Source organism: Leucopleurus acutus (genome assembly GCF_964270905.1).
Source record: "Leucopleurus acutus genome assembly, chromosome: 9".
NCBI classification, from domain to species: domain Eukaryota; kingdom Metazoa; phylum Chordata; class Mammalia; order Artiodactyla; family Delphinidae; genus Leucopleurus; species Leucopleurus acutus.
This window is the reverse complement of record NC_139144.1, coordinates 44,856,219-44,878,128: the sequence shown is the minus strand read 5'-3', so window position 1 is coordinate 44,878,128 and position 21,910 is coordinate 44,856,219. Positions and strand designations below refer to the sequence as shown.

Sequence of the window (21,910 nt, the reverse complement as noted above, 5' to 3'; positions counted from 1 at the left end):
CTTTGTTTTGTTTTTTTAAAGTTTTGTTTTGTTTTGTTTGGTGTACAAATAATATTTGTCTCTGCTTAGTTGAATGTCAACTGGAATATTTGTAATTTGTCTCCTACCTCCCTTTATTTTTTTTAGCTTTTGTTTCTATGCCTCTTTCTTTGTGATTTCTTCACAGCAGCTGAATTTAGTCTACTTTAAGGCTCTTAATCTTTAGGGTACATTGAAATCACCGGAAAGGCTTATTAAACCACAGAATTTCTGCTTTGGACGCTCTGGGGTGGTGCCCAAGAATTTGTATTTGTAATAAATTCTCAGCTGTTGCTCATTCTGATGATTCGGGGACCATACTCTGAGACCCACTGCTTTGTTCCAGAAGCCCTTTAGCTGAAGCTTTAAGATAGTGGTTCTCAGCTTGGCTAGAGATGCAAGTTACCCATAGGAAGAATTACAAACAACAACAATCATAAAATTATTCTTGGAGATTCTGAATCAGTAGGTTCTAAATCTGTGGAGTAGAGTTTGGCAGAGGCAGAGTTAAGGCTAGCTTAATCGTCATCTGAAAGTCTCCCTTTCTTTCACATTCTCAAGTTCATTGTTTATCCCCATTGCATGTAACTCAGCAACTTTTTCAATATCATCACACTGAATAAGAATCAGTAAAGTGTGAACACTCCCAGATCTTGGCATATTTGTCTCTTCCTCTATTTCTGTCTTTCTGGCATTCTTTGCCTTCATTTTTCTCTACCCCTGATCTATCAAAGGCACCATGATGTGAAAATGAAGACTTTAACATTTAAATTTAAACTTAAAGGGAGATGTGGTGGGGGGAAGAGGGGGAGTGTATGTGCTCAATTTTTCTGTAAATCTAAAACTTCTAAAAAATAAAGTCTATTAATTAAAATTTAAAGGCAGGTAAGTGAAATTTTCATGTATATTTAAAAAATTTTGTTATAAAAATATACTTACAAAAAATCAAAAATATAAAAAAAGTTTGAATTACTATGATCTTATAGCATCTTAGTATATTTACTTTTATTCATATAATTTTGTTCAAAAAGTTTAAAATATATACCTGCTGTGCATTATTTGAAAACTAAAAATATCAGAGTAATTGGGGAACCATTTTCCATCATAACGTTTCTTGATCTCCATTTCTTTTTTTCCCATTTTTTCGGCTTACTTAAGACCTTTCTCAGTGTCTACACTGTTCTCTGTGATGTTATTCTGTACACCTTAGCTGCTTCAGTGTTTCCTCTTGCCGCCTTTCTATGTTTCTCACTTCTGATTAGGCCTCCTTGGATCCCACTCTCTTTGCCTTGGCTGTCCACATTTTTTATTGCTAGAGTATAACTGCTCTCTGTAGCTCTAATGTATCTTGATTCCTCCAACCTTCTGGGTTCTTCTCTTGCCTGATTAAATGGCCTAAACCCAAACTCCAGTCATTGAAGAAATTCTACCAGAATCCTCCCTAACTTTCAGAGCAGGCCATGCATTCTCCTGCTTCTTCATTTTCTGTTGAGCCCAGCTGTTCTTTATTCTCCAAACACAATTATTCCAAGGCTGTCTTGAACATTTACTGAACAATTCAGGGTAAAAGAGTCTAAAATTTAAAATTAAATGCTTTATACCACTGTTCTTAGGAGTTATTTGGCCATCCCTAACACTAAGAGTGTTCCCGTTATGCCCTAGACCTGGCTTTATAAAAAGCAGTGATCAATGATTTTAGTTAATGTCTTTAGAATTAAATTGATGCTGTATTGTACATCATGAAGAGATTAGATTCTAAAGAGGAAATTAGAAAATAAACTGGGTCTTGTGAAGGAAACAACTTAGAAGTTACATTTTAAGAATGCTTTTCTATTAGTAAAAATTGGAAAAGATGTTTAATATTCAAAATATTTATATTTGGATAATGAAAGTAGACAAGCTGCCACTGAATCTTTCTTATTAAGGTGGTACTCTGATAAAATTTGGATTGAAAAGAAAATGTTTATTCAGTATATTTTTTTCCTTTATAATTAAGTTGATTTGATGATTTGTTAGACATGTGGAATAGCTAACCTGCTTCACACATTTAATATTCAATGTATGACATTCTTTGATTTTCATATCTATATTAAAACATTAAACCTTTAAGTAACTTAGTGTGATTTATAAATATTTTTATGTTACATTATCAGTGTTTGAATTTTTAAATTTTCTTTTTCTCTTTAAAATAAATGCATTATAGACAAGTAAATTGTATTTAAAGAAAACAGAAGCCTGAACATGGTAACCATTAATTACATAGTGAAGTGTGGTATTTCTGGAGTATGCAGTTTTAGAGTAGTAAACATCATAATTTCTAGCATATATAGCAATGAAATATTTCTCGTTTCACTCATTTATTTTTCAGTAAAATTTATTTTTTGTAATTTCAAACTCATTTTCTATTGCAATGTGGTAATATTGTTAACTTGTTAACTTACACAAAAGGGATTATCTATTGTTAAGAAAGACTGGGACTCCACCCATAGTTCTGCTACTGGCTAGATGAATGACCTTGAATTAAGTTACCATGATAGTCATTTTCTCATCTATAAAATGAAGGCATCAACCTCAATTTTTCCTCAGATTTTGTAACTTTTGTAACTCAAAGCAATTTCAAAACAAGTATTAATACAATACAGTTCTGAAAAGGATCTCACTATTCTTTGACACTTGAATCATCTGCTCAGTATCACTACTAAAGCCACAGGGAAAAAGCTACTGCCAGGGATAGAAGTGTGTAAGTAACCCATTCCCTCTTGAGGCAGCTCTGACCACTGGCAATTTCTTTCTCCAAGTGAGCTAACATATCTCTTCTTAATAATTTCAATCCTTGGAATCATATAAAACAAGCATAATCCAGCTTCTAGTATTAGAAACCAACTATATTGTTTTCTGGTTTATCTTTCTTTTTTATTTTGAAACATCCTGTTAAATCTGTTCCTCCTATAACAAGGTTTTGATCTGTGTTGGTTTTTCATAGTTTCAGACATATAAAATAGATATATTAATGGAATTAGAATTTGTAGATAAGATTGGATATAAATTTTGGAGTTGATGATGGATTTTGATATCTAGGTAATAATGTATAAGAATCTCATATTTTTAACATTTTAATTGAACCCCATAGACATGTTAAAATCTGTATGAACTGGAAATTAAAATAATGCTAGTGTTAGATGCTTACTATATCCCAGGCTCTATTCTCTGCTTTCTAAGTGTATTATCTCATTCAGTTTTTAACAACAGTCCTCTGAGGTATGGCCATCTCCATTTTGGAGATTAGGTAACTGAGGTACAGAGGCACTAAGCATCATGAAATAGAAATTATTCCAATTATATATTGAAATTCTGTTCTATAAATTGTTATATATTAGAATACAGTTTTTTCCTTCCATTAAATACTACTAGTGTTTGATAAATTTACTGTTGTTCATATTAGTTGCTGAGATTTATAGAGTGCTTATTAAGGGCCAATGTGCTAATGCTTTGTATAGTTGATCTCATGTAATCCTCAAGGAAACTCCATTACACAGATATTGATTTTATCCCTATCTTATGGGTGAGGAAATTGAGAAGTATTACTTGTTCAAGATCATACAGCTAGGAAGTGGTAGAATTAGAGTTTTGAGTCTAGGCAGTCTTGACTGTGTTGCTAATGCTCTAATCATTAGGCATACTGCTCACCAAACTGTGCTCCTTTAGCATATTTGACTTCATTGGGGCAAAAGTAGGTGCTTTTTCTTGGTAGGCATCCAACTATACAGGATAACAGACCATTGGTGCTTGCATCAGGGAAGCCCTTTGAAAATAGTTAATTCCCTTTTTTCTACATTAATTTGTAAGTAAGCTTATTAGAAGCATATGGAATAAATAGAAAGCCAAGACTTGAACTCTGATATAAAAGATCACATAGTAGTCTTTTGTCCTAAGACGGTAGCAGCCAAGACAAGTCATGTTGCTTACTCTGAATATTAAGTGAAATTTTAGGATGGAAGAATACTAGTTAGAGCTTTTCAGTTTTTTTCAAAGTTAAATTTAGATTTAATTAGAATTTAAAGCAGATTTCTGTGACATCTAATGTATCTATTGGGTTGGCCAAAAAGTTCATTCAGTTAGTGAATCGTTCAATAAAATTCTTGGTGAAAATGAAAAATGTCTTTTAGTTTTACTTAAAACCAAACGAATATTTTGGCCAACCCAATATATATTTAAATTCCTATCAGTGTTAACTACAAATGAATCTTTGGGTTGTCTGCTACTCTCTATCGTTTGTGCATGTAATTAAAACTTAAATGTACTTCTGTGGTAAATGATGTGGTTGCTTCCTCTTTCATTTTGCTTGTCTAGTAGTGCTTAACCTGCAGGCAAAGCACTTCTCAGAATATCAGATTTAGAATGTGCTTACATTTCATCACTTGGAGCCTGAAGCACTGAGAAAAGTTAGCACATGTGACTATTTAGCAAGGGAATTCAGCTCTTCCTATCTATTTCCTTGTTACTCAACGAGGGAATTCTGTTCTTTCTGTTTACTTCTCATATGTTGATAAGTACATTTCTCTGAAAACTATGTTTCACGTTATATTCTTTTTTTCTTGTACAATTTTATTTTTCCTTTCTTTGGAGTTTGTTCATTTTGGCATGGTAGCTCGTCGATGGCATAGTAGTACTTTATTTATCTGTGATTGTGCCACTTTTCACTTTCTTTTTCTCAGCAGAACTTAGAAGCATTAAACACATCTCTCTAATATTTAAATATTGAAATGAACTTTTTCTATACTGTGTGACTAGTTGGTAATTTAATCTCATCTGCACAGATGTAAATATCTGAAGGAAATGATAAAATTTTGTTTTCCACAATCAAAAAGAAAGTTACTTCTCATCACCAGGCATCTAAAATTTCTCCTCTGAAAATGCGTCGGTAGGGAAATAAATACAAGAAAAACTAAAGAAAGTTTTGAAAAATAAATGCAAGTGAATGACTTGAAAATTTGACCAAAATTAGTGTTTTATAATCAATGACCAGGTCTTTACAGTGAGGTGTATTCTCTGTCACTTTTGTTGCACAAATCTACTAAAATAGCTAGCTAGGGATATACTTTTCATAATTGTAAGCAAACGTTTCCAATATAGTCTTTAAAAAAAGGAAGGCAGTATAGGCCCAGGGAATAAGAATCATCTGAATATTTCCTCCCTGAGACTCTGTACTTGAGTAGAACCACTCCTGTAATGTACTGGTTAGGTGTGCTTGTTGTCAGTATATTGCATGCTTTCTCAAGCATTGTTAACTTGCCATATTTGATGAAAAAATAGCAAACTGCTATTATTTAAAGCATCTATTAACCAAATTACATGTTTGCTTATATAAATACAAACCCCTCATCATTTTTATATTTTCTTTTTTATTTTACTAAGATAGATTTATTGTGACAACTAAAAGTAATAATAATACAAGAGGCAACTCAGTGTTTCAAATGATGAAATAGTTCCATTTCAACTAGTAAGAACCTTTACAAGATCATGGCATTTAGGTTTAGGGCATCTGTCTCTTTGGACCAGATCGTATGTTATTTGAATCTACTATGGTATTGTTAGTGTGTTTCATGAGACATAGTGCAGAGCTGCTGTGATCTTTAAATGTTAATGTTCTTTTCTTATCACTTTACTGTGTAGATACCCTTCATGAGACCCAACTCTGCCACAGCTCATCCTCGGAGGCAATCCTGGAAACCTCTTTTATAAGTGTGATTTTAAAAATGTGGATAACACTCTCAATAGAGTATATAAAGTAAAGGAGAACAGCTATCTTGTCTTTCCCATAAGCTTATCACTGCAAAAAGTTGCCTTTGCTTGTCAGGTTTGGATAGAATGTAATTGATTGGTTTGTTACTTGGACTGACAAGGCAGTTAATTTGCCTGTGTGGATTTTTTTCTCCTTTTTTTCTTTTGCACTAATCAGAAACATTTGATATGTGCATTGTTGAAAAATACTAGATGATGTCTTGTCAGAATTGTCCTATTAAGTAATGTCTTCCCCTCTTGCTTCTTTGGCAAATGATATACAGTATTTGGACTTACTTAAGAGTTACTGAAGCCTGTGGGACTTACATGCAATGTGCTACTTGTTGTTGAACAAATCTAGTAACAAACAAGAAACATAATGCATTCCATTAGTCTGCTATTCTGTTTCATCCAACTTAATACATATATTCATATATGAAATACTGCATTGGGAAACAACTGTAGACTATATTAAATGTTACTTCTATTTATAATATTCAGCAAAAGTGAAAGACTTGTGAAAGCGTATGCCATTCTAGTTTTGACTCATTAGTTCTAGTGTGAAAGCACTAATATTAGTAGCATGCAGTTTTTGCAACTTCAGATTTTAAGCTTGTAAATAAGAATATATCTGTGTTGATCTCTAGATATTTTTTAGTAATAACCAAATATATTCACTCTTTATTGATTCAATACAAACTTTCTCTGTTCAGTATAATTTTATTTTTCTCAACCTTAAGTATGAGGTTACGAAATAAGGAGAGAGATACAAAGCTTTTGACTATACAGCCTGCCAACTGAAAGATCTTCATCAACATTTGTATCTTTCCAAAGGTTTACAGAATTAAAATTTGGTCTTCAAGCTTTAATGAACAAGTCTTAAATCAACGACAGAAATATGTTGAATATTTCATCACTTCATCTTGAACTGATTTAGAAGAGACTGTTTGCTGAAATTGAAATACATATATACATGTAAATTGTCAACATGTCTCTTGGAATTTCCTGATTTATAAATGTGGTTTGGGACATCTTTTCAGGTATAGTGGCATTGAAAATAGTTCAAACATTAGGAATAGAGTAGGAAATGTTATAGATAATTAAAAGCAAGTGTAAATATAAAGTTGCTGTATGCTAGTAATCTTTAGTTATACTAAGGAACCATATTATTGGATATTTAATAAAAGCAGTATGTATATAAAATATGTATAAACTGAGATTATTAACTTATTGAAAGACCTAACATTGGAGGAAAAATATTAATAACCTGTAGCAAAACCAGTAGGCTTTTTTTTTTTTAGAAAAAGAACTCATTATTTATCACTGCATACGCTTAAGAAAAAGTTGGTAGTTATTACTATTGCTGAACTGCAGCTGATTTTAAGAAAAATGTCAGATTGCCATTTCCTTAAAAAAGAATATGCTAGTGCATTTGGACCTGACTCCCCTTTGATATATGGTAAGATATTACTAGTGGTCATTTTATTTTAGATTTTTTTGAAAAATCATTAAACCTTGTGGTTTTGGTGACACTATTAATCAAAGTCCTTTCCACCTGGTTCTATTTAGAATACCATATTATCATCATTCTCCATCTTACTCTTCGGTGGTGGATATGTGGTTCCATATTTGGTGCTAGCCCTAAGAATCTTTGTCACACATCACGAATATAAACCACATAATATTCATAAGATCATTGGTCCTGCAAATGTGTATTTGGAGTAGAACTTTTGAAGAGAGTAGAATGAAACACTTTCTCCTAATAATCTCCTAGACACTCTCATATTTCCATGGTACAAAATTAACCCTTTTCTGTAATTGGTCCAGTTGTTATTCAAAGGAGATATTAATGTGTATATCAAGAGAATATACACTAAATAGTTCATATTTTACATACATGTATAAGAGAAAGCAGTCCAACAGGTAAATGATGGTTATTTGTCGCATGATAGGGAAAGAAAAAAACACTGAAATATCAAGAAGTAAGATAAATAACTCTGAACTACAAGAAGAATGACATGGCAATATATATAGCAGTGGTTCTCAAACTTTATAGTACATCAGAATCAAGGATTTGTTTAAAAGCAGATCGCTCACCTACTCCCCTCCTCATTTTCCTCCTCATTTTACTCCCTCTTACTTCTCCCTGCAGTTTCTGATTAAGTGGGTCTGGGATGAGGCCTGAAAATCTGCATTTCTAAAAGTTCCCAAGTGATGCTGAAGCTGGCCAGGGACATCCTTTGAGAACCATTTGTGTATAATATTTTGAAAAGAATCATGGTATTGTGGTTGACATTGATTGATTGAATGTGGCTTTAATCTTGTTAAAAGGGCCCTTAAATTTTCAAAAATACTTGTTTCTAGGTAAAAGAGATTATAGTAGTTTATAGCACATAGAGTATAACTTCTTTATTATACATAAGTTTAGTTAAACAGGTGTTTATTTTATACCTATTTTGGACACAGCACCATTTTAGGTACAGAAATTAATCAAGGAACATAGCCTTTGTCCATAATTCACTAATTCCTTTGTTAGGAAAAGATTTGAAATTAGGATTATGTTTAACATGAAAACAAATTTAGCCTTAACCTTTATCCATTTTGTTTGTAAATGAAATTTATTTATCATTTATGTATCATTGTTATACAATGATATATATACATGTTTCTTGAGTGTTTATCTGATTTTACAATTATAATGTTAAAAATAGATTACTGACCAATAAATAATAAGAATATTCACACTCATTATCCTATTTCCCTGTTTCTACATCCTATTACTTACTAGATCACTCTTTTTAAACTCTTAATGTTTTTTTTTTGACAAAACTTACCACTGTTTTACTTGATTCTCAGTATGGGAATATTTTATTAATATTTCACCAAAATCTATTCAAGGAATTCAGAAGGACTCTCTAGCAGAATGGAATACTAACATTACTAATTTTTCTTTAAATTTTCTGAAATCATTTTGACAATTAAAACTTGTTTAAGAGACCCAGCTTTAGAGTTGCATGGCATATGAAGGCAGAAATTTTTTCCTACCCAGTCAACACTTTATCAATTTACATAATACTAAGGATTGCGATTAAAAATATTTCTGAGATAGACATGCTTTGCAAATACTTTTTTTTTTTTTAAATAAACATATAGACCTCTTTCTCCCAGTACACAGTCTTAAGACTTTCTGCAGGCCTGCTGTAAGATTCACTGCTGTTCAGGTACATAGGATATAATGAAACTGGATGTTCATGCTGGGTTTTGTGAATAAAATGAGACTGACCCCCAGCCATTATCTCATTTATCTGATTTACATTGTAAAATCAAGATCTACACTATTGATTAGAGAATAATTAGTTAATTATGAGCAGGGAAATACAAAGTTATGTGGGGCTTGAGCACAGCAGGTTGTACTGCTGAAAAATTTCCAAGGGCATGAGCAGATGGAGATCAGTTTATTAAAGAACAAAGCAGATGTGTTTCAGGTATGAAAATGTCTAATCATTCTCTCATGCTGTGAAGAGGTACTTGACCTTATTGTGTATTTTTATATGAATTCTTTTATTTCATGTTTTAGTTTTGCCTTTCACTTTTAATCTTGTAACTTGACTACTGCAGATGTAGCTAACTGAATTGATCGCATTATTTAAGTGATCATTAAACATGAATTTGGATTTCAATAATTATCCAAATATTTTTTCCAGTTAATATACTTTACAGAATATTTTTGTCTTTCCTACCACTCATTCATTCATTATTGCATGTGATGAGAGTCTATAGTGACATTAATGAAAATATGTTCAAGACCTCCACATTAGCCTTTATTTGTGAAATATCATATAAAAGACATTTTCTAATTATTTTGAAAATGCTCATATAGGTGATTTGCACTAAAAGTGTTGTAAAAAGGAATAAAGTTTGCCTTTATTGATAATAAATGTTATTCTAATATTTGTAGAATGCAGAATTTTTTGCAAGCTTGTATTATTTTAAAAGTGATTTAACTCATGGGCCACAAACCTGCATTTTCTCCATCTGTTAAAAGGAATAATTGAATTGGCTACTGTTCAATGAAAGAGTCTGTCACTACTGGTTAATACATTTGGGTAGGTGTTTCAGTTGCTATAGTAAGATTTTATGTAAGTAATATTAAGACCAATTCTTTTGGTCATTCTTCTATAGAATTTTTGCATAGAAATGATGAAAAAGTAAGAAAATCCAACCCATCTATTCTCTTGATATTTAGTTGTGAGTTTTTTGTTTTTTTTAATTAAATGGATGTAACAGTATATATTTTCAAGGTTGGTTCTTTATTTTACTCTATATAGACTTGGAAGGGACCTAAATCAAATGTTCATTGCCATAAAAAATATCTATGATTATGGATCAACCTGGTCATAAAACATGTACATTACTTTTCAAGTCCCATGTTACGGATTTCTCTTCTTCATGAAATTTAGCTAATCATCTGGCTATAAATTATATATATAGGAGGTACACCTTTTTTTTGGTTAGTTTTGAAAAGTAGTTATTTAGTGTACTCTTCTAGTGAAATTATCAATTGGAAATTAAGGGAATTTAAGAAACCCTTTGGAACACTGGCCTGTCTCTTAGGTGTAGACAGAAATAAATAAGTTGTTTCTTTTTACTTGTGTGTATATTCTCAGTAATCAGATAAACACATGACTGATTGCTCCCATGGATCATAGGACATAGGAACATAAATCATTTTCTTCCTCTTTTATGTCTAGGGTGCTATACTTAACCATATCTAAGTAAGTATTTTAAATACATATAGAACTATGTTTATTTGGTCACTGCATTTTGTTAAATGAATGTGTAAAAGACCATATACATATAGCTGCTTTATTATTGACATCTGTATCCATTATGAATCTGATGCCTAGGAAGTTGTATTTAGTAAAAATCTAATTAAACAATGAGGTTTCCTTTTCTTATAAATGGGATTTATTTTATCTCACTTACAATTGTAATTTTAGAATGTCCCATAATATGTTAATGTGTACAGTTTTATTAGATGTTTAGAGGATATTCTTTAAGCATCCAGTTTGCATTTTATTAAAAAACATAGTGTATCTTTATAGGTTAGTTTTATATTTTTTAATTTAAGACATTGTCTTCCTATTTAATATATGTGCTATTGGTATAATAGTCTGTTTTTATTACATAGACATTTGTGTTATTTAATAAAGTATATTGTGTTATATCACAGCTTTTGTGGGTCAGTGACTGCTTTTGCACAAGATTTATTATTTTGATACATTAAATATGTACTATATTATGTGTTGTAATTACGTATTTCCAAGTATGTGTAAGAAGTAGATGTAGAGGTCATAAATAATAATTTGATCAATAACTACTTCAACTGTATTTCAGCTTTTAGGTAGCAGAATGATTGCAGATCCTTACGAGCTTCTGATTTTTGAGTTTTTAAAATGCTCTATATTTGTAACTTAGCCATAATTTGTTGGCTGACAAAATTGCTAAAGTTTACAAAATGGTGTGTGTGTGCATGAAATAAATAATTTACTATTTTTACCATCTAAATTGTTCTTTGATTTCTAGGGTTCTTAATGGCATTCCTTACGTTTGTCTATGGTGAATTAATTCTTGCAAATTCTGCTGGAGTTCCCTTGTATCACTCAGGATATTTTTGTTACCAGCACACGAAGCTATAGATTTATTCAATTAAATATTTTAGTGTAGAAACAACTATATTTTTTCCATATGGAAATAATTTTAGTCATTTTTAGAAAAGGCTAATATTTATATGTTTGTTTATTAACAGAGTTATTGATTTCAAGATTGGGTTATTTCTTTTTCTTTTTGTTTTTTCCTCTCCTGGATTTTGGCAGTTACTAAGTGTATTAACTACTCCTTTCTGCTGCTTAGTCTTGGAATTACAGTTTTTATTTACTGCTGAGTGAGCTATAACTTGAGAGAACTTCCATATCACCCCTGATTCTAACAAGCAGATTCTTCCTTTCCTCTGGAACCCATCACTAATACATGAGTTCCATGTGTAGACTAAGTCATTCTAAAAAGTATAACTAATGAAGGAATCAGTAAGGATTAGGTCACTTCCAAATGGCATATACTTCAACATTATCTTCTAACAAATCTAGCATATAAAGTCTTTCTTTTCCCTTTTGCATTTATTATTGAGCTGAAAGATAACTTGAGTTTACAATTAATTGAAATCAGCTACAAATTTGAACTATATCAATGTAGCAAACTTGTTCTTAATTTATTAGCTTGAAATATATATATGTACATATACATAATACATACACACACACACACACACACACACACACACACACACACACACACACACCAGCAAGAACCGTCTTAGTACATGAAGGTAAAAGGTAATGTATTATGATTCACCTTTATATTCATCATAGTGTTTGACTCTAGTTGTACACTAGAAACCATAATTTGCAAGTTATTATGGCACAGACTTATAAAGTAAATATGTAGTAATTAGGTTGTAATTTGATATGAGCTAGGAAAGCATTAATACTATAACTCTTCACTTATCAAAAGCCCAGATTATTGGCAATCTGAACTTGCTTAAAAACCCTAAGTTAAGCAAAAAAGACTATAGTTAACCCAAATTGAGTCCATGTACTTAGTAGTCCTCATTTTCATGTTTTTATAAACTGTCAATTTGCATAGTCTTAAGTCCAGTGATCTGGTTTCTGAATCCACAGTGAATTATTGTTGGGGAAATGCTGCTTAGACAGATGACACTGACAATATCAGAAAGTAGTGACTGATATTTTTTAAGCAAGTGAGGAGGACCTATAAAAGTTGAATACAAGAATTCAAACAGAACAGCAGACTGATGATATTCATGTCCAAACACAAAAGGCTGTCACATTGTTAGACATGTAGCAGCATCTATTACTCATACTTGTGACCCTGGAATGATAAAGATAGAGTAAATTATATTTAATGGATTTTCTTGATGAAGCAAAGAATGTGATTCTCTTTAAATTTCCCATTAAAGATGACTGAAATACTATTTTCCATGCTTGAAGGACTACGCCCTCAGCTAACTAGAAATCTCAACCTTCTCATAACTCATAAATGCTTATACGCTGAAGGGTCCTCTAACTATGTGTTTAATGTAATTGGAATTTTAACTATTGAAGGGTAAATAAGTTGAATTGAGAAGAACAAAATTTTGTGGGCTTGCCATTTAGTTTTATGTAATGTTTTATGTTAGCTATATATTATCTATTATTTTTTCTTAATACTAGAACAACAGGTATTTAAACAGTTTAAGTGCTTTTAAATATATTTTTGGATGGTTTATTTATAATATTGGCACAGTAAATAAATTACTGTTTGTTATTACTATTTGATTTGATTTTTTTGTATAGCTAGAATTATTATAGTAAACATTTTTATTCAAGTCCATCTCTTGAGTCTAAGTGAAGGTTTTTGGAAAAGTACATAAGTTTATTTGGTTTATGAGAAGGAAGTTGTAGAGGAAGGAGTGCCTAAACTTAAGATATATAATTGTGTTTTAAACTTCTGTATACCTGAATAACTTAGCTAAGTTGCTAAACTTTCTGAAACTTTTGATTTCTGAAATGGGTCTTTGGGAGATTGGGTTTTATAGAATGACATGAAATTTTTACTATAAATGTAGATTTATAGTTCCCTTTATTGTGAAAATAAATTGCTTTTCTTTGCATGTTGTTTATCACAATAACTCCTCCTTTTTTTCTAATAAAAGTTATTTAAGAGTAATTTTGTACTTTAAGTAATATATGTCCTATAAAATATTCTCCTTGCTTTCTTAGTTATGGATTCCTCAACTTTTAAGTTTAAATCAGTAAGAGTATATATAAAGAGAATGTGACAGATTGGTTTGGAGAAAGTATTATTTTTTTAACTTACAAAAAATAGCACAAAGAATAAGAGGAATATAACCCTTTCTATAAAATGTATACATCTTTGTTATTTGTTGTTAAATTTTGGTCTTGTTATTCCAACTGATGCAAAATTCTTTTTAAAAAACACTGAAATAATACAGATCTTTCTTCATTGTCAGCAGGATGAGATTGTCTGAAACGAAGAATAGGTATGATAGTTTTCTTAGATTTTGTACATCATAGGTGGCAAAGACACTATCAAAACATTTGTTAATAAGCTTTAAAATGTACTAAGAGGTACTTTGAAAAACCAATTGCACTGAAAGTGACAGGTAAATTTTTGAGAAAATTTATATTTTAGAAAATAAACTTCTTAGAATGGTTTTTATTTGCTGTAGATTATGTTAGCATGCTATACACATTAGAAATTGTATTTACAATCTACCTTAACTTAGAGAAAGAGAGTGATGAGGTATATCAATTGTATAGAATTAAGCTTAGTGTAGCCTAGTAGAATTCATTAGATTTAAAAGTTTTTTTAAATAATCACAATATATTAGATTGAATTCATAATCTTGAATTATATGTATCTTATATTCGTTTTAAAACCATCTAATGGGCAAGTGATTATTATTGAAGTTCAAAATTGAAAATGTTAATGTTTGTTAGTTTTGAACACATAGGGTTATACACATAAATTTATTCCTATGCTGTTAACATTTCTACTATCAAAATGTTCTGAATGATATTTGTTTTGTTTATTTTATTGTTTTGGTATTCTGTTTTTCCTAAAGCATTTATTTCAGGTTTAGATTGTCTTTTTCATAAACAATTTAATAATCTTGTCAGCTAAGGATAGAATTAACAGTGTTACAGTTGAAATATACGGTAGTTTGCTGTTTTTCTCTGAAAAAAAGTGTTTTTTAATATTATTAAATATAGTATAAATCTGTTTACCCTGCAGGTGTGATGAATGTAGACTGTGCTACCATTTTGGTTGTTTGGATCCTCCTTTGAAAAAGTCTCCTAAACAAACAGGCTATGGATGGATATGTCAGGAGTGTGATTCTTCATCTTCTAAGGTAAGGGGAGAAACTTATAAGAAAAAGTGTTGTTTCCCTTTATTTTGATAGCTTTTCTGTATCTCACCAATGGCTTCCTAACTTTAAGGAGAATTGGAATATGAAGGACCAACAATTTACTCTATGCACTTTAAGAATATATTGCCTTGATGATTTTATTGCCCTTAAATTAAGGAGTAAAGAGCTCTACTGACTTATATAAATTTTCTCTATGAAATATTTTAGCTGTTTCGTGTATTCTCCATATTACTGTAGCATGTTAAATAGTTCTCTAGTAGCTAGTCACCCTCTGCTAAGTTACCACCCCTAGGGAATAACCAATAAAATCCAATTTAATTTTACAGATGACTCATCTTAAGATATAGTAGGTATATTGTGAATGTTCTATAAGGTTTGCTCTTTGAGAAAACTAGTTTTTATATCCTAAAAATTTTTTCTGGTAATTATTTTAGATAAGTAGAAAGGATGAAATATCTAATAAGGTTGTTTCGTAGTTTATCTCCAATAATAAACTATTGAAATCTTTTGAATATCAATCTTATAACCTTAAATTGTGACGATTGACATTTTAAGATTATTATATGCTTTTTTAAAGTGTGTGAGTAAATAGCTGGACCCCTGATGCTTTGACTTATTTGACAGAAATATTAAATATATTTGAACTAAGACAATATGGTCACCTGTGGGTTAATCAAATTATTCTTCTTTAAATAGACAACAGAAGTTAACTGTCTATTGTACTGTGGACCTCAAGCCATCTCTCCTAAATACCACTTAAGTGCATTTGTTTTTCCTAGAGTGAATTAAAATTGATACTGAATTCCTGTCTGATCATGGAATCAAAAATATTCTTTTTATCAGTTAAAATGATTTATTCCAGCTTACCACAGAAGCCATCTGTAAAGTTTATTTATTAAAAACTGCAGAAAAGCATTTGGCTATAGGAAAAAAAAAAGCTATTTAAAGGGTTTTTTAAATAACCAAATTTATTAAAAATTTTACAAATCTGTATAATGATTATTAATATAGAATCTTATGCATTTTATTTAATAATCAAGCATTTTTGCTCAAGGTTTGAAACTATACAATACCAAAAATTATTTTACAGTTATTTTATTAAGACCCAGATTTAAGAGGGAGCGTATTTAATATCAAAAACTTTTATTACATAATTAAAAAATGTTTTCCAGAAATTGTATTTAAATGAGAAAAAAATAATGGTGTACTATAGATTTTAAATAGTTGTCTTATGGGACTCTTTATGGTATAATATAATTTTTCTAAGTGTGTTTTTTGTTTGGGGTTTTCTTCTACCCTCAAAAAGCAATTAGGAAAGCAATTTTTGAAAAAAAGATTTATTGCATTTATAAATAAGCCTTTTTGTGTACATTCTTTTGAAAAGGTTTTATACTACTGTAAATATGTAGCATTGTATTAACTGCAGAGTGCCTTTGTTAAGTTATATAGTAATTTTGTTAATGAACATTGAAAATGCAAGAGGACATTTCACATATGTTGGGAATATACAAAATGAATATTTTGTAAGTGCAGTAGGTGCATGCCAGTAGCCATTGAGATGTTCTTGTATTTTGATTTTCCCTGTCTACCAGAGAATAAGATCTTTGGACTCAGAATGGAAATCCATTAGGAAGGCACATTGTTAGAAAAGTTGCATTGTACTCTGTTTGACTTGTGATTGAATGAATCCCAGATATAAACAGCCAAGACTTTTAAAATATCCAAATATGGTATCTAACTGACGAATGTCACAGCAGTTTATTGTAAGGATTACAGCAGTGAAATGGATTTGTATTTTTATCATATCAAGATGAATATTACACATTTCTTTTTTCTAATGAAAAATTAAGCTTAATATAATAGTTAAGCTGAAAGTTAAGGAAAATTAATTCATTCCCTTGAATACTTGTGTTACATCAACTCTGTTTTGCTCACTTTGAAAACTTTATTCCTGACAAGTAAATTTCTGTTTACATTTTCTCTTGTAAGGTGTTTGCTAGTATTGGGTCCCAAGAAGAAAACATTGATAGATAATGTCATGCTTTTTAATTCAGTAAATTGCTGCAGAAGCTTTTAAATTCAGAAAGCAGTATATTATTAATACCTGAGTCAAGAAAATTAGTATCATTTTGGGGCCTAAAAGAAATCCACAATAAAAGTTAATATATTTTGCTTATCCTTCATTCTGCTCTATTTGCTTTGGTGGAATGGTATTTTTTAGGTAATACTAAGTATATATGCCATGTTCATTTATTTTAATAGTATGAAAAGCTAAGGTAGAAGTAGTTATTTCCAGGAGAAAGGAATCAGTTGCCAATAAACTTAGGTGGAGAAAAGTGAATATAAAATTGTTATAGCCATAAAATATATATCCAACTTTCTTTCTTTATGGTAGTCAGGATTATTAAGTCCAAGAAGTCTTAACTTTTATTATAAAAATTTGACTCCCAAGTAATAAATTATTTATTTTGCTTAGAATTTTAGATTATGTATGGTATGGGTGTGTAGTTGAAAATGTACTTGAAAATGCATTGCACTTTAAATATTATTTAACTGTTGACATTGTCTCCAAATTTTGCATACCAGGGGAAACTCTAAAATATTGCCATGTATACTCTGAGCAGCATAATGTATTGATATATGACTTTGTCTTTCAAGTAATGGGTTTTTTTGCTGTGACCTTTATGAGAGCAAAAATCTTCTGTCGCTAATCCTGCCTATTGCTTTTAATTATAGAAAGTATAGAAATTCCACAAAAGTCTAACAAGATTCATCATATCTCAATCCATATTAAGCTTTAGCTCATGAAAGATAAAATATACTATATTAAATTAATAATATGCAATTAATGATAATAAATTAATGATATTTATTTCATAACAATTTAGCTAACAGTAGAATGATATTTTAGTTGAGATATAATTGACTTATTATGTTAGTTTCAGATATACAACATAATGATTCAATATTTGTATATAGAATGACTTTTATTCTACCCAGACCCACAAAGTATGGCATGATAAGACTTTCTCTGCATTATCAATCCTTCATAAACCTAGGTAGTCACTTTAGGTTTCATGAAAAATGACCAGCTACATGGATTCAGATATATACATTACATGTAACACACACAGAGACACAGATCTACACACATACAAACACATGCACAAAATATACTTTCTCCCATAGGCTATGCTTCAAAGATACTTGACTAAGGCAGCAGCTGTCCAAGACAGTGTGCTATGTTTTTATTCAGTGGGGCTAGTTCATTGCTACTGATCACCATGCATTAGTTTTTTTTCTCTTGCTCTTTACTGTGTTGTGAAAATACTGTTACAAATGAATGCTATATGCCTGGAAAAGCAATGTATTTTATTCTTTCTCCTCCACCTCACCCATCTTTTATTTTTTCTTTCATCTTTACTTTCATCCATTCTCCTAAGCCAAATACCTGGAATCATCTTCAGGTCTTCTTCATCCTGTCCCAAATAGAAAATCACTTGCTGAGTCCTGTAAAAGTGTTCTTCCTTAAATATTTCTCCGGTTTACTCTTTGCTCCTTTTCTCCACTGTTACTGCCTTGATTCGGTGCCTCATCTTTTCCTCATTCTACCAGTTCCTCCTATTTTAGAGGCTATCTAAATAAGTCTACCAGACTCTTCACTAGGTTCCTTCAAAATAAGTGTTTGTACCTCAGGAGATAGACAAATGACTAATTAAATTAATTCTATATAGCATCCCATTTTAATTTCTGTGTCTGAGTGTGTTTTCTAATGTAACAGGTTACTGCTGTAGAATAGGTATATAACTTCACACATATATACTTATTAAGGTATGTATTTAAAATGTTTTAGTATTGGGGTACATCAACAAAAGTGTTTGGAGATCATAGTCCCACACTGCTACTAGAGTAATCTTCCTGAAAGTCTTTTTGACACACCACTGCTTTACATTTGTCAGTGTTTTCTCATCCTCCTACATATCCAGAATATAACTGACAAAATCAGGAAATTAACATTGATACACTGTTACCGTCTAATCCTCAGACCTCATTCAAGGTTTGCTATTTGTCCCAGTAATGTCCTTAATAGCAAAATGATCCAATACAGAATCATTCATTGCATTTAATTTTTATGTTTCTTCAGTCTTTAATCTGGAAAGTCCCTTAGTCTTTCCTTGACTGTCATTTCATTGCCACTTTTGAAGATTACAGGGCACTTATTTTGTAGAATGTCTTTTACTTTGCATTTTTATGATCTTTTCTTGTGGTTAGATTTATTTTATGCATCTCTGATAAAAATACCACAGATGTGATGCAGTATGCATTCTATCAGGTGACACATGATTTCAATATGAACCATAAATGGTGATGTTAACTTTAATCACTTGACTGAGGAGTTCTCTGCAAGTCTTCTCCATTCTCTTCCCCTTTCTTATTAATAAGTAATTTGTAGGGAAGAACCTTGAGACTGTGTAAATATCCTATTCCTTATCAGACTTTCATTTTCTGTTTTCAGTGGTTTATATTGGTTATTATCATTATTTATTTTGATGTTTGAATTGTCACAAATTTGGCTAATGAGAGCCACTTCAGGCTGGCTTCTGTGTTCTTTTCATATGGATCCCAGAAATATTTGAGTGCTTCCTTACTAAAGGTGTTCTAGGCTCAACTTGGTCTTTCCCTTCCCCTACTCCTGGAACCAGTGATTTCTCCAAGGAGCTCTGCTTCCCTTTTAGTGGAAAATGGTATTTAGAAACTAAGATCATGGTACTAGATGTGCTCATTGTTACTGGGATGTTGCTTCTCTTAGGTCTTCTCAGTAGACATAGCCAAGGACTAGATGTATGGATGTACATTCATAGACATACACATTTACTTTTCTTTGTCTTCATAGATATTGGAAACCATTCTGGTTTTTTCCCTTTTCTTATTTATAACTCCCTCACTGAAAACTGGCTCCCATTATCCTTGATATATATTAGAAGATTAATCCCCTGACGTAAATCTAATCTCCTATCACCCTCCATTCCCCTGCTGCATGGACACCTTCTTTGCTTGCCATAACCTGAAGGCTTTTAGATTGAATTGTTCAGGAAGGAGGGGAGAGAGAGGGATTGAAGACAGACATTTTTATTTTTTACAAGCTTCTAAAATTATTTTAATGAGCGGTCAGGAATAAGAACCATTGTTTTATGTATTTTAAAAATAGTTCAGTTATTAAAAAGTTTTTAAGCTAAAAATGAATGTTTTTGCAATTTTAAAACAAATATGCACAAGGCATATAACCCTAGGCAAATTTCAACAAACTGATACTTTAAAATTATGTTGTATACTTAAATATAAGATATAGACTTAATATTATATTTGTTTTAAATTTTTATTTTATTTTGGAGTAGAGTTGATAAACAATGTTGTGTTAGTTTCAGGTGTAGGGCAAAGTAATTCAGTTATTTATATACATGTATTTATTCTTTTAAAAATTCTTTGCCCATTTAGGTTATTAGAGTATTGAGCAGAGTTTCCTGTGCTATACAGTAGGTCCTTGTTGGTTGCCTATTTTAAATATAGCAGTGTGTACATGTCAATCCCAAAGTCCCTAACTATACCTTCCGCCAGCCCTTCCCCCCGGTAACCATAAGTCCATTCTCTGAGTCTGTTTCTATTTTGTAAATAAGTTTGTTTGTATCATTTTTTTTTTAGATTTTGCATATAAGTGATATCATATGATATTTGTCTTTCTCTGTCTGACTTACTTCACTTAATACGATAATCTCCAGGTCCATCCATGTTGCTGCAAATGGCATTATTTCATTCTTTTTAATGGCTGAGTAATATTCCATTGTGTATATGCACCACATCTTCTTTATCCATTCCTCTGTCGATGGACATTTAGGTTGCTTCCATTTCTTGGCTATCATAAATAGTGCAGCAATGAACATTGGGGTGCGTATATCTTTTTGAATTATAGTTTTGTCTGGATATATGCCCAGGAGTGAGATTTCTGGATCATATGGTAATTCTATTTTTAGTTTTCTGAGGAACCTCCGTACTGTTTTCCATAGAGGTTGTACCAATTTACATTCCCACCAACAGTGTAGGAGGGTTCCCTTTTCTCCACACCTACTCCAGCATTCGTTATTTGTAGACTTTTTTTAAATAAATGTATGTATTTATTTGTTTTTGGCTGCATTGGGTCTTCGTTTCTGTATGTGGGCTTTTTCTAGTTGTGGCAGGTGGGGGCTACTCTTCGTTGCGGTGAGCAGGCTTCTCATTGCAGTGGCTTCTCTTGTTGCGGAGCATGGGCTGTAGGCATGCAGGCTTCAGTAGTTGTGGCTCATGGGCTCTAGAGTGCAGCCTCAGTAGTTGTGGCACATGGGCTTAGTTGCTCTGTGGCATGTGAGATCTTCCCAGACCAAGGCTTGAACCCGTGTCCCCTGCATTGACAGGTGATTCTTAACCACTTAGCCACCAGGGAAGTCCCTGTTATTTGTAGACTTTTTAATGATGGCCATACTGACTGGTGTGTGGTGGTACCTCATTGTACTTTTGATGTGCATTTCTCTAATAATTAGTGATGCTGAGCATCTTTTCATGTGCCTAGTGGCCATGTGTATGTTTTCTTGGAGAACTGTCTATTTACATATTCTGCCTGTTATTTCGATTGGGTTGTTTTTTTTTGATATTCAACTGCATGAACTATTTGTAAATTTTGGAGATTAATCCCTTGTCAGTCTCATTGTTTGCAAATATTTTCTCCCATTCTGTGGGTTTTGTTATTTTGTTTATGGTTTCCTTTGATGTGCAAAAGATTTGAGTTTGATTAGGTTCTATTTGTTTATTTTCATTTTTATTTCCCTTACTCTAGGAGAGACAGATCAAAAAAGATATTGCTGTGATTTATGTCAAAGAGTGTCTGCCTATATTATCCTTTAAGAGTTTTGTAGCATCTGGTCTTACATTTAGGTCTTTAATGCATTTGGAGTTTATTTTTGTGTATGGTATTAAAGAATATTATAATTTCATTTGTTTACATGTATCTCTTCAGTTTTCCCAGCACCACTTATTGAAAAGGCTGTTTTTTCTCCATTGTATAGTCTTGCC

At 31.4% G+C, this 21,910-nt stretch overlaps 1 protein-coding gene across 4 annotated transcripts in view; it reads left to right on the top strand.

Annotated features, from left to right (window-relative positions):
• PHF14 (PHD finger protein 14) overlaps positions 1 to 21,910 on the top strand; it is a 200,271-nt gene that overhangs the window by 115,074 nt on the left and 63,287 nt on the right. Inside the window, exons 17-18 of one of the 4 annotated variants that reach the window (XM_082846593.1) lie at positions 13,892 to 13,918; positions 14,674 to 14,791. In XM_082846593.1, the coding sequence (XP_082702719.1) occupies positions 13,892 to 13,918; positions 14,674 to 14,791 (145 nt within the window). Of the gene's footprint in view, positions 1 to 5,691; positions 5,720 to 13,888; positions 13,919 to 14,673; positions 14,792 to 21,910 lie in introns of those variants that run through there. The other 3 variants (XM_082846592.1, XM_082846594.1, XM_082846595.1) reach the window with 3 other exon arrangements.